At 33.7% G+C, this 13,397-nt stretch overlaps 1 protein-coding gene across 1 annotated transcript in view; it reads right to left on the bottom strand.

The window, feature by feature from the left end:
• RHAG (Rh associated glycoprotein) overlaps positions 1-13,397 on the bottom strand; it is a 36,837-nt gene that overhangs the window by 7,819 nt on the left and 15,621 nt on the right. The window contains exons 2-4 of the mRNA XM_074237168.1: positions 5,064-5,244; positions 3,237-3,387; positions 2,714-2,864 (exon numbers count right to left, since the gene is read on the bottom strand). Of these exons, the coding sequence (XP_074093269.1) occupies positions 2,714-2,864; positions 3,237-3,387; positions 5,064-5,244 (483 nt within the window). The remainder of the gene's footprint in view (positions 1-2,713; positions 2,865-3,236; positions 3,388-5,063; positions 5,245-13,397) is intronic.

Here is a 13,397-nt window from a genome sequence, read left to right on the forward strand (position 1 = left end):
GGGATCTCATGAAGTCTCTGGTCCAAATCTGTCATTTTATAGATGAGTAAACTCCAGCTCACATAGAATAAGTGATTAATCCAAGGGCACACAGATGTTAAACATCAGAGAAAAGAATTTGAATGAGGGCATCTGACTTTCAAGGCAGAACCCCTTTCAGTGTAAAATGTTACCTTTTATGACTCTCCATATTTTCCTTGTGTATAATGATGTCTCCTCTACTGTTTTGTTGTTGTTTTTTTAAATCTAGCATGGTAATTTTAATGTAATGTGATGTAATGTAATCTCCAAGGGAAAAATTAGTACTCATAGATATTTATTCTTCTATGTATAGTTTTCAAGTGGTTGCCTTGGTGACAAAAAGTTAGTAAACTAGCCCAAAGTCACATATTCCACATATGGGTTTAAATGCTGCCTCAAACATTTATTAACTGTGTGAACCTTGACAGGTCACTTAATAGCGATCAGCCTCAGTTTACTTATTTGTAAAATGGAGGATTTGAACTCAATGACATATAAGGCTTCTTTCAGCTCTAAATATGTGGTAATTGAGCCCAGGACTTCCTGACTCTCTTGGCCATGGCTCTTTACCTGGAGTCTGTGGAGAATAAATAGAAAGAAAGAAAGAAAGAAAGAAAGAAAGAAAGAAAGAAAGAAAGAAAGAAAGAAAAAGAAAGTTTGAATATAGATAGACAGATAGGTAAATGCCTTATATATGATATATAAATTTATATTCGATAGCCATATTTCAATATGTTTTCCTTTCTAATCCTAGATATTTTGTTATAATAAAAATATCATTCTGAGATGGTATCTAGAGGCTTTGCCAAATTTCCAGAGGGGTCCATGACACACAAAAAACTAAACACTCCTGCCTTAGAGTACCTTCAGATTGCAGTGTGCCCTTCAGTGAGACTTTTCCCCTAAAGCCTCCCTTCCAGGGAGGTATCCTGGCACTAGAGACAGAGCCCTGAGAACATCTACTCATGTACTGACTCTTTCTATGAACAGTTTAGGCTATAGTTTTTTTTTAGGTGTGAATTAAGGGGATAGGACTAGATAGTCTCAAAGTTCCTCTGTTTCAGATGTAAGATTCTATAATCATCCTGACTGAAACTGATCTCACATCTTATCACATGCTTCTCATGCCAAATATTGTCAACTTTAAAGTATAGTCTTACTGTGAAATGACACTAATTCATGCAGGTAGTTTCATAGTAATGTGAAAGAAAATTCCTTAGCAAGGGGCAAGGTATAGGGAAAGTTCAGCCTACTCAAGTAGGCTCCAGTGCACACCTAGCTGGAGTGAGACAAGATGATTCTTGAATGGAGAGGAGAAAATTCTCTGATGAATTGACTGAGACCTTGACTTGGAACAGTTGGGTAGATGTCTGGTTTTAAGAAATTATCTACCATTCTTTGATTCCTGTGGGCTTATTTTTTTGGGGGGTGGTATTGGGAATGATGGGTAGATCTTGGATCTATGATTTCACTGATGTAGGGAACTTGGGTGAGGACATTTTTTTCAAGCAATGTAGATGAGAAATGTCTTTGAAATCATCTTATCTACTTAAGGACACTGAGAGGTAAGGTGTCTTGATGGCAGGTTCTATCCATAACAATGTTGATTAATGTGTGAATTTTTTGAAATGTTTTGAAATGGCAACTGTTGAGGTAGTGTTATATAGGATACACTTGTTCTCTTTTTAATGCACTCATATCCCAAGAAGTATAATATTTATTCAAGAAGTTATATCTCCCCTATTGTAAAATCCTTGGAAGCTGGGTTTTAAAAACAATCTATCCTTATATCTCTCTTAGTACCTATTTCTACACATTATACTTAAATTGGATTTTAGCAAAATAGATACTAGAGTTGAAAGAGGTTGTTAAGGATTATATAGCACCCGTATAATTCTAGATAAATTTTCTAATTTTTTTGATGAGGAAGATGAGGGTCATGGAAGGTGTGACTTTTCATGATCACATAACTGGTTAATGTCAGAACCAGCATTTGAATCAAGATCTTGAGAGTCTGAGGTTAGTATGTTTTTCATTACACTGTGTTGCCTCTCTCAACTCCCTCTAAGGCTCATAGGTTCATATATCTGAAGTTGTAGTGGACCTCAGAGGTCACCTGATCTAAACTTTTCATTTTACAATTAAGGAAACTGAGGCACAAAAGGCATGGTGACTTGATTTAAGATAATCTATATAGTAAGAACCAGAGCTAGAATTTATGTTTAAGATCTCTGAGATTAATATCTGATGTTCTTTACACTATTCTGGTATTTAATATATTTTTGTTGAATGGATGAATGAATACAATGTTTATAATTGATGAGTTACATAATTATAATTGCATGGAAAAGACTAGTTTTATTCATCTATGTAAGTCTTCTTAACTTTTTTTTTGTGTGACATGAATTCCTAATGCAGTGTAGAAAAAAATCTATGAATTCCTTCTGAGAACTATGTATTTTTAAATACATAAAATAAAAGTGTTACAAACTAAAAACACTTATATTAAAATAGGCATGCACAAATAAATATTTCTAAATAAGTTTATTGACCCCAGGTTAAGAATCTCTGAATTAGAGCAATATGAATTGCATTTTTTAAAAAGTACTATCACATTAAAAATTGACTCTGGACATCATAGACTTCTTTCCCTGATGCAAGGTAGAACTGGGCATAATTGTTGTCAACCTACCAATCATAGCAAACAAATCTGAGTGGTACATAGACTCTTCATTGTCATTCCTTCTTCTCCTGAGACCTGGACGATATAAGACACCTGCTACTGCCAAACCAAAATAAGCTCCAAAAGCATGAATTGTCATTGATGCCCCAATATCAGTGGCCTGCAAGGAGGAAAGCAATCTTTATATTTAAAATGCTCCAACTACTAGTGATCTACTGACAAAGAGATCTAAGTTTCCTTGAATAGAAAACTTGCCCAGTTTGGCCCCAAAGACCAGAACTAGGAGAAATGGTTGAAAGTTATAAAGAGGCAATGTAAAGAAGACTATCATAATTAGAACTATCTAAAAATGGTGTAGGCTACTTTGGGAAATAATGGAGTCTTGCTTACTTGGCAGTCTTAAAAAAAAAGTCTGGATTACCCATTAACAGTGAAAGTGTAGAGAGAATTTCTATTCAGTTCATGACCCATGACCTCCTTCTAATTGAGATTGTATGAATTCCCTTTTTATATGACACCTTTCCAGACTCACCTTCAGTATCTCACCAACAAGATATTCATTGACACCAAAGACAGCGATTTCTAAAATCACCATGATTAGCATCTGGACTGGACTTGTTTTCCCAAGGACAGCTCCAAAAGAAATCAAAACTGTGGCTGTACTGAAGTCTGCATTTATTATGCTGTGGAACAAATGAATAATAAATGAACAAAAAAAACAAACAAAGGGGGGGGAGGAAGAAAAAGAAAGAAAAAAAGAAAATTTAAATAGGGAAGGAATATAATGGAATTCTCCTCAATACTCATCTCTCATCTGGAACTCACTCAGAATAACTCTCTCAGATCTCCCCAAGTTTTATATTTCCTGATGCTCCAATAAAACACAAAATATATCTAATTTCATCAAACATTTGAAATGGAAGGTATCTAAAAATAAATATCTAATTTAACCCCTCATTTTACAACTGAGGAAGCTTCAGTTTGAGGAAGCAGTAGAAAAAATACCAGATTAGCAGTGAAAGTAATATTAGCTTGGTATGATCCTAGACAAATAACATCATGTTTCTGGGCCTTAGTTCCCTCATCTATAAAATGAAGGAGTTAGATCAAATGATCTCTAAGTTTCCTTCCATCTCTAAACCTAGGATACTACAAAACTCACAGTTTCATAGGTTTTTTAGAACCACACAATATGTAAGTGGCAGAAGCATAACAACTAGAACTGGAACAATTTATTTCCAATCTAGTATACTTTCCTACCTTCCACTCTCTTTTGTGTTCTCCTCCCACAGAGTCTCCATCTAGTTCCTATTAATCTCATAAAAGAATTTATTAATGGTAAATAAAGATCTAGTTTAGAAGCCAGTAAGATGCCATATTTGCATTTAACTGGAGATTTCAGTATTTAAAATCAAAGGGAATCTAATATGATAATTTCATATACTGTTATAGAGTTTGGGGCATATTATTAAATTATTATTAATACATTTTGTTACCTTTAAAATTACATCCCTGAATTTGTTTACATGTAAGACTGCATCTGCCCATCAGAACCAAACAAATGTCCTTTATTGCTAGAAAACAATGACTTTTAATATAAAGAATGTTGAACTAGGAGATAACTGTCATGATTTTATGAAGGTTGGATGAAAAGATTTCTTTTTTAAAATTTAAATTAGAATTTTTCCAATTACAGGCAAAAAGTAAAACTTTTGAGTTCCATATTTTTCTACTACCCTCCTTTTTCTCCTCTTTCCCATGGCAGTGAATAATCTGATATAGTTTGCACATGTTTAATCACATTTAACCTGTTGATGAAAAGATTTCTAATGATCTTTTCAGCTTGGTGAAGAACATAAAATAATTCAGAGACTAAACAATATACAAATCAATCATAATCTAACATCACAGGCTCATAGAATTCCAGAGCTGGGAGAGACCTTAGAAATAATTCAATACAATTCACCAGGCACCCATTTTTTCTTTGTTTTAAGCACTGTGCTAGACTTTAGGGCAGCAAAGACAAAAACCAAGGCAGTTTCTGCCCTAAGTGGCTTAGGATTACTGAGATGATACAACAAGCATACAGAAAAGTCTATAAGAAGTTTACAAAAGGAATAGAAAATAAGTTCTAAGGAAGGCACTAATAATGGGGATAGTCTCACTATCTCCCCCACTCCTAATGCAGAAACTGAGGTCCTAAAAAGGTTAATTGTCTTTCCTAATAACCTACAATGTCCAAACCAACTTTAGAACTAGCTTTAGAACACAAGTAGACTTCTACTTACTCTGGTATTCTTTGAAGTATCCCATGCAAAGTATACTTTTTAACATCATAAAATGGCAGAGTGATAATTACCTTTTGATGCCAATGTAAAATTTCTTGCGGTGGTGTAATAACCCCTGAATGAGGGTGCCCCACTGCAGGCCCAGGGCAGCAATCAATAGGTTGATGCCCACACTGCTGAAACCATATTTCTTCAGGAAGGTCATAAGGAAGCCAAACCCTATGAAGATCATCACATGGACATCCCGGAACACTAAGGAAGAACACAGAGAAACTCTTTTGTTAGGAAATCATCCTCCAGAGTTCAGTCACAACTGGGGCAAGTCTCCCAATTGTCAAATAGGGGGATAGACAAGAGGGTGGGAATTCTTATTTGTGGTAGTGTTGAAACTACTTTCCAATACCTTGCCCTTTATGCTCCTCAATTAGTCTGTTCTCCTGAGAAAGGAAAGTAGACTCCAGGAGAGGAAAAATGAGTTGGGATGAAAGTTGCTTGATGAAAGGGGGAAGACAGGAGACCATCCCCACTTTCAGAAAGATATAAAATGGATTAATCTTGAGTAAAATTGTTAAAATTTGGGACCTTGTTTTTCATTCTCATATATATTATAAATAACACATATATAGTATATTCTATATACAATATACTATAGATAATATATACAAGTGCATATAAAGTATCTAACAGCATGTTTACACAGATCATATACATGTGCATATTGTAAATAACAAATGGTATAAAGTATGTTTAGAACATACACATACACACATATACATATATATATATATATATATATATATATGTATATGTGTGTGTTGTTGTTTTTGTTCACTTGTTTCAGTCATGCCTGATTTTTCATGATTCCATTTGAGGTTTTCTTGGCAAAGATACTGAAGTGGTTTACTCCTCCAATTTATTCTACAGATGATGAAACGGAGGCAAATAGGATTGAATCTCATGTCCTGGATCATCCAGCTAGTGTCTTTGCCTAGATTTAAATTCATGTCTTCCTGACTCCAGACCTAGCAGTCCACCCACTGCATTGCCTAATTGCCTCTATATGCATGTATAAACACAAACATGTTTGCACACAATAGATACACAGAAATGTATGTATACACATTCATGTGATGTTAAGATCAAGTTGTAGTGTGGTATTATATGAGGTGACTTATGATACAAATTGACTGTTCTACTTATGATACAAATTAACTGTGAATTGTGACAGTCTCTTAACTTCTCAGTACCTAAGCCAACTGATTAAGAACAAATTAAAGAGACAATCATTTCCATTTATAGAGAAAGTTTCTGATTGAGAGTTCCCCATACTAGTGGAATTTCAGGGCCAGGTAATTTTTTTCAAATTGCAATTTTTTAAATAGCATGAGTAGTTCCCTGATTTCATTTGTTGAAGCAATGAGATACTGAAAGAAAGAATTAGGAAACTGAAATCCAGGGAAATTGTGACCTGCCTAAAATCATAAAGTCAAGTAATAACCAAAGTAGCATTTAGAACCAAGAAGGTGCTACCAAATAACTACTTTACTGAGCTAGAAAAAAATAGTAACAAATACATCTGGAGCAACAAAAGGGCAAGAATAGCAAGGGAACTGATAAAAAAAAATATAAAGGAAGGTGGTCTAACTCTAACAGATCTAAAACTATAACTATAAAATGGCAGTCATCAAAATTGCCTGTACTGGTTAGGAAATAGAGTAATGGATCAGTGGATTAGGATAGGTTAAAAAAAAGCAATAGTAAATGACTATAGCAATCTGCTATTTCACAAAAACAAAGACATCAGCTTCTGGGATAAGAGCTCACTATTTGACAAAAATTGTTGGGAAAACTGGAAAATAGTATGGAAAAAACTAAGCATAAATCCACATCTCACACCCTATACCAAAATAAGGTCAAAATGTGTACAGGATTTAGACATAAAGGGCAACACCATGGATAAATTAATAGACCAAGAAATATTCTATCTATCAGATCTATGGAATAGGGAGAAATTTATGACCAAACAAGAATTAGAGTACATTATAAAATGCAAACTGAATGATTTTGACTATATTAAATTAAAAAGGTTTAGCACTAGTAAAATCAATGCTGCCAAAATTAAAAGGAAAGCAGAAAGCTAGAAAACAATCACAAATAGGAGTTCTAGAGGACCCATTTCTAAAATATATAGAGGTATGCAACAAATTTATAAGGTTACAAATCATTCCCCAATTGAGAAATGGTCAAAGGATATGACAGACAGTTTTGAAATGAAGACATTAAAGCTATATAAAATCATATGAAAAAATGCTCCAAATCTGATTAGAGAAATACAAATTAAAACAATAATGAGGTATCACCTTACACATATCAGATTAGTCAAAATGAGAAAAAGGGAAAATGATCAATATTGGATAGGTTGTGGGAGGATTGGGATATTGCTGCATTGTTGATGGAGCTGCAAATGGATCCAACCATTCTGGAAAGCAATATGAACTATGCCAAAAGAGCAATAAAACTTTTCATACCTTTTGACCCAACAATTCAAATTCTAGGGTTATATCCAGAAGAAATTATAAAAAATGGGAAAAGCTCTACATATTCCAAAATATTCATAGCAGTTCTTTTTGTAGCACCAAATAATAATTGGAAATAGAGGGAATGCCCATCAATTGGGGAATAGCTAAACAAATTATGATACATCAATACTATGGAATATTATTATTCTATAAGAGATCATAAATGGTTGACTGTAGAGAAGCATGGAATGACTTACACCATCTGATGCTGAATGAAAGGAGCAGAAACAAGAGAACAACGTACATATTAACAACAACATTGTGAGATGATCAACCTTGATGAAAGCAGCTCCTCTCAGCAGTTCAGAGAGCTAAGACAACCATACTAGACCAACTATGGACAATGTTATCCCCATGCAGAGGAAGAATAACAAAACAAAAACAAAACAAAAAAATTCTTCAGAATCTGATGAGTACTATATAAAAATTATTGCATGCACCTCTTTCCCTTAATCCTAATTCCTCATACTGAAAATGACTAATCTGTAAACATGTTTATCAAAAAGATGTATGCACAATACTAACCTGACTGTTTGCTGCTGAGGGAAGGGGGTGGGAAAGGAGGGGGAAAGGAAATTATGTAACTCAAAAATATAATGTGCATATGGATGAAAAAAATTTTTTAAAAAGAACCAAGCAAGTGTTTTGAATGTTTATTTTAACTCTACTACATTTGCTTTATCTTTATTGGATTCACCTGAAGAACTTATAGTGTCTCCAAAGAATCAGAGACTAAGTAGATTTAACGATAAATTGTCATGACCATATCCCAAATAATTGGGAATCCAAGAAACAAAGAAAATGGTGCTGATAGTGATTTGGATATTCAAAACGATTCAACATCTCCTCTACAAGTTTGACCTTGTTAGAATGTGTTAACTCCATTATGTTTTGGACACTTTGAAGTAAAGAAGACATTCTGATAAACTTTTTACTTTTGCTCCAAGCTCCTTGCTTTACCCAATGTTATGCCTACTTAACCATAGGTATCCAGAAAAATTCTATCCTGAGCTCTCTTATTTTATGCTCTATTTTATGTCAGCTGATTGTCTACTTAGTTCCAATTAATTCAAGGTGATTCAAAGATCAATATAACCAATCCTACTTTCTCTTTTTTTTATGTTTTTTTTTCCCTTTTAGGTTTTTTGCAAGGCAAATGGGGTTAAGTGGCTTGCCCAAAGCCACACAGCTAGGTAATTATTAAGTGTCTGAGACCAGATTTGAAGCCAGGTACTCCTGACTCCAGGGCCGGTGCTTTATCTACTGTGCCACCTAGTTGCCTCCCTACTTTGTCTTCTACAACCTTACTACCTTTTTTTGTCTTTTTGGCATCTTGAACTTGAGGTTACATTGACATATCAGCTACAGCATTTATTCTCTTTTGCCTACAATTTCTCCCCCTTTTTTTCAATTTCCACATTGTTACTGAGTTCTTTGCAATCTAGTTACTCAATTTAGAAAATTTGGGGTCATCCTTCACCTTTCATTCTCACACAACCAACATATCCAATCATTGCCAAATAAACTATTTTTACTTTCATTATAATATGAATGTATGTATACTTTTATACATACATATATATTTCCTTTTCTCTATGCATATAACCACCAATCTAGATCAGACCCTCATCCCCTCACCCCTGGACTGTTGCAAAATTCTCAAAACTGTTCTTCTTTCCTCAACTCTTCTTGTTCCAATAAATCCATCATCTACTTGAATACCAAAGTGATTTTTTTAAAGAGTAGGTCTAAGCATCTTAGCTTCTTGCACAGTGAGTTCCAATGTCATCTGATAATTTCCAGTATTAAAAATTTCATATACTATTTAATAGTCTTCATTACTCTGACCCTTCAGATCTTTCTAGTCTTATAATTTACTCCCCTCCCTATACTTCAGTCCAGTTATACTAGCTGACTTATAGCTCTTCTAACAAATCACCCATCTTCTTTCTCCTTACCTTTGTTACTAATCCTTGGATTAATATACCATGGAATGCTCTCTTTATTCATCTCTACTTTTAAGTTTCTCTGACTTCCTTCAAAACTCAGGTCACATATCATATTCTATAGGAAGTCTATCCTAGTCTCCCCCTACCCTATCTCCTTTCCTGCATCTAATGTCTTCCACTTTCAGATAACCTTCTATTTACTCTGTCTTATATTTACAGATTTTAAAAATATATACCCATATATGTACAGAAAAAATATATATGCATTTATACATCCCCCAAACTATATATAAAAATATGCATATATACAAAATACATATGTATAGATGTACTATATACTTTGTGTATATTTATAGAATATATATTTATATATACACATAAATATATGTACCTCTTCAAAAGCTCTGTGTACATACTCTATGTACATACTATGTACTCTACATACATACTATGTACATACACAACTCATACATATGCTAGCATGTATAGCTGTACTAAAACACTGTATATATATGTACAGAATAAAATATTTATGTACTTATAATTCCTCAAAACAATGTATACACAGACACACACACATATATACACTGTAGATATGTACAGAAGTAATATATATGAATATAATATCCAAATTTGTATATATTTGCAAATATATACTATATGCTTCCTTTTATGTCCAGAATAACTATACACATCTGCATGTACTCACCAATTAAAATAGGTATATATGTACCAATTACGCTATACATATGTTCATTCATACATGTGTGTGTGTGTCTATACAGATGTAGATAGAGCAAATTTTCAGATAGAATGTTGGACCTGGAATCAGAAAGACTTGAGTTTTTAGATCAAACCTCAGACAATAACAATGTGGCTTTGGTCAAGTCACTCCATTTCTGTCTTTTTCTTCAACTGTAAAATGCGGATAATAAATGTATTTTTCCAAGATGTTAAGAGGATTAAATGAGATAACATTTGTTAATCACTAGGTATATAATAAGCACAATAAATAACTTGTTTCCTTCCTTCCTCCTTCCACTAATTATATTCTTCACTTCTGGGCTTTAATGAGAAATTATTCATTATACATTTTGCAAAATTAAGTCTTGATGGATATCTAGCAGAAGTCATAATTTTGGTATGCACTGAAATTCAATTTAGAAGTGGGAGAATAGGGGGAGAACAATCCTATAACATTGGTCTGTAGAAGTATAAAGAACTAGGGCTTTGGTTCTATAGGTGAAGACTCAAGGACACATCAAGGGAGGGCACTGAATAAGGGGTCATGGGTAGTCACTCAGTCAATAAAAGTTTATTAAATACCTACTCTGTTCCAGGCACTGTACTAAGCCATAAGGATGCAAAAAGAGGTAAAAGTATTCGTTGGGATATACTCAGAGAAAATGGACATATGAACACATATGGATATATGTATCCATTTATGTATATGTAAATGTCTATAGAGACAGTCACATATACGTATCCATACATATTGTATTTGATGTTGAAGACTATACAGAGTCACTAGAGTTTATTGATTGGGAGAGTATGACATGGTTGGACCCACTGACAAAAAATCACTTTGGTGCTTTGATGATGGATTAAAGTGAGTAGAACTGAGCCAGGAAACTTGGGTTCATTTTTTTGACGCCAGTAATTTTAACATCTTTAAAACACTGATTAACCTCTTTGTGCCTTACTTACCTCATCTGTAAGGTTAGGATTTCATTTTTCTAAATTTCCTTTCACCTTTCTGAATACAATAAATAATGATAATTGAACATTTATTAATGTAGTTTTCTTATTTTGGTCAGCACTGTTTTTACTGACCTCATGCCTTGAGGCCATTTTCTCAGTGGGTAAAGTTTTTAAAACTCAATAAATAAATATGCCACCAAGGCCTAAGGCAGCCACATGTTAACAGTTTTACCAAAGAAAGGCCATTCATGTCAACATATGTATGTACACAAACCTTACCCACAGGGCAATTTGATATCCAACAAAAATAGGATTAACAAATGACTCCTTCTATTTCTAAAGATCAGAGCATTTTTCTTTGATCACTTAAAGAACTCTTCCTTTTCCTGGAGTTGAACATTTCTTGATTTTACTAGTAGTTTCCCAAGGGGTGGTTGACAGCAGGTTGCTCCTAGGCAAGAATAAAGACTCAGTTCATTAAAGCCTAAACTTGGGAAAGAGTCCCAGAAATATATCAAGCTGACACAGTTGTTATTTACAATTCAGGTATTTAGAATTGTGCTTCTTTCCTGAACCCAAGGGTCCATAGTTACTGGATGAATCAAGCAAGTTACTTGGAGTAATGCAAGACACTAACCTCATTTGAGCCTTTCAGAATGTAAGCTCAAAAGCCTCATTTTACCTCATTTAGGAAACCCTTATTGAAAGACTTAAATCATTGACCCAGAAGGTCTCAATATTAGAATAATGAGTGCAGTTTGAAAAACTGTAACCTAGAGGAGAATTTCTGGCCTTATAAATAGCAAGAATAGAAAGTTTCCTATCAAATAGATCTACCAAATATGACCTTACATCTCTCAAAATATCATCACATTGTCTACCATTCCCATCATTGTAACTTCATTTTGGGGGGGGGGTTCTTAAATGCTGTAAAGATTATTTTATCTTTAGTAGTTGCTTATTAAAAACCAATATCACTAGGTGGTTCTTATTCTTTTTGTTTCTTTTAAATTATCTAATAATTTAGAACTTATTAAAACCATAGAGATTTTGAGTGTCCTATGCATAGTAAGAGTTTAATACATTGTTAACTTGTTGAGTTAGGACTTGAAGAGATCTTGGAGATCATTTAGTTCAATATTTTATGTTATTATTTGATCACCAGTAGCAATTATCCTTTGGTAAAGAATGAAAGATGCAAATGACTTCGCAAGAAGGAAAATGAATTAAGGATGAGAGTGCCCTCCTGGAAAATCTGGCCTTCCCTTCTTACCAGAGAACATCTGAGTGATTATAGTAGGAAAAGACAAAATGTATTGATATTATACAAAACTATCTAATGCTTTAATAATTGTGTATTGAATTGAATTGCAATGAGGAGAACTTATTATCTTCCCATACAGTGCATTCCATTTTTGAATAGCTTTAATTGCCAGGTGAGCAGTGTGCTGATCCAGAGACAGGAAGATTCACCCTGAATTCAAATCTGGCCTCAACTATTTCCTAACTGTGTGATGCTGGCCAAGTCACTTCACCCTGTTTGCCTCAGTGCCCTCATTTGTAAAATGAACTGGAAAAGGAAATAGCAAAGCATTACAATATCTTTGCAAAGAAAATCCCAAATGGGGTCACAAAGAATTGGTTACAACAGAAATGACTGAACAACAAGAAAAATTGTTAAGATACTATTATTTCTACCAAACCAAAACCTTCCTCTTTAAGAACAAGTTGAACAAGAGTCTCTGGTCAAGTCTACATGGTCCCTTTGATAATTCTGCATATTACATCATGCTAAAACCTTTCATCCTTTAGATTGTTTTCTACTGAATGTTCTCTAGATTATCAATGTTCTTATTAAAATAGATCCTCCAGAAATGAATTACATTCTGTATGTGATCTGACCAGGGAAGAGGAGAGCAGAGGTATCATTTTTCCATTCCTATGAATATCTTTTAAAAAAATTTTATTTATTTTTTTATGTTTTGTATAAATGATGTTATTTGTACATTACTAAAATATTCTTGTTTAAGAGTAAACATAATACCCCTCCTCCAAAATATAGATCCTCATAAGCAATAAAGTAAAGAAAAACATTAAAATTAAAATTAAAAAATACTAATAATAGGGACAGCTAGGTGGCTCAGTACACAGAGCACCAGAGTCAGGAGCAGCCAAA

Source organism: Macrotis lagotis, chromosome 5 (genome assembly GCF_037893015.1).
Source record: "Macrotis lagotis isolate mMagLag1 chromosome 5, bilby.v1.9.chrom.fasta, whole genome shotgun sequence".
Lineage (NCBI taxonomy): Eukaryota > Metazoa > Chordata > Mammalia > Peramelemorphia > Peramelidae > Macrotis > Macrotis lagotis.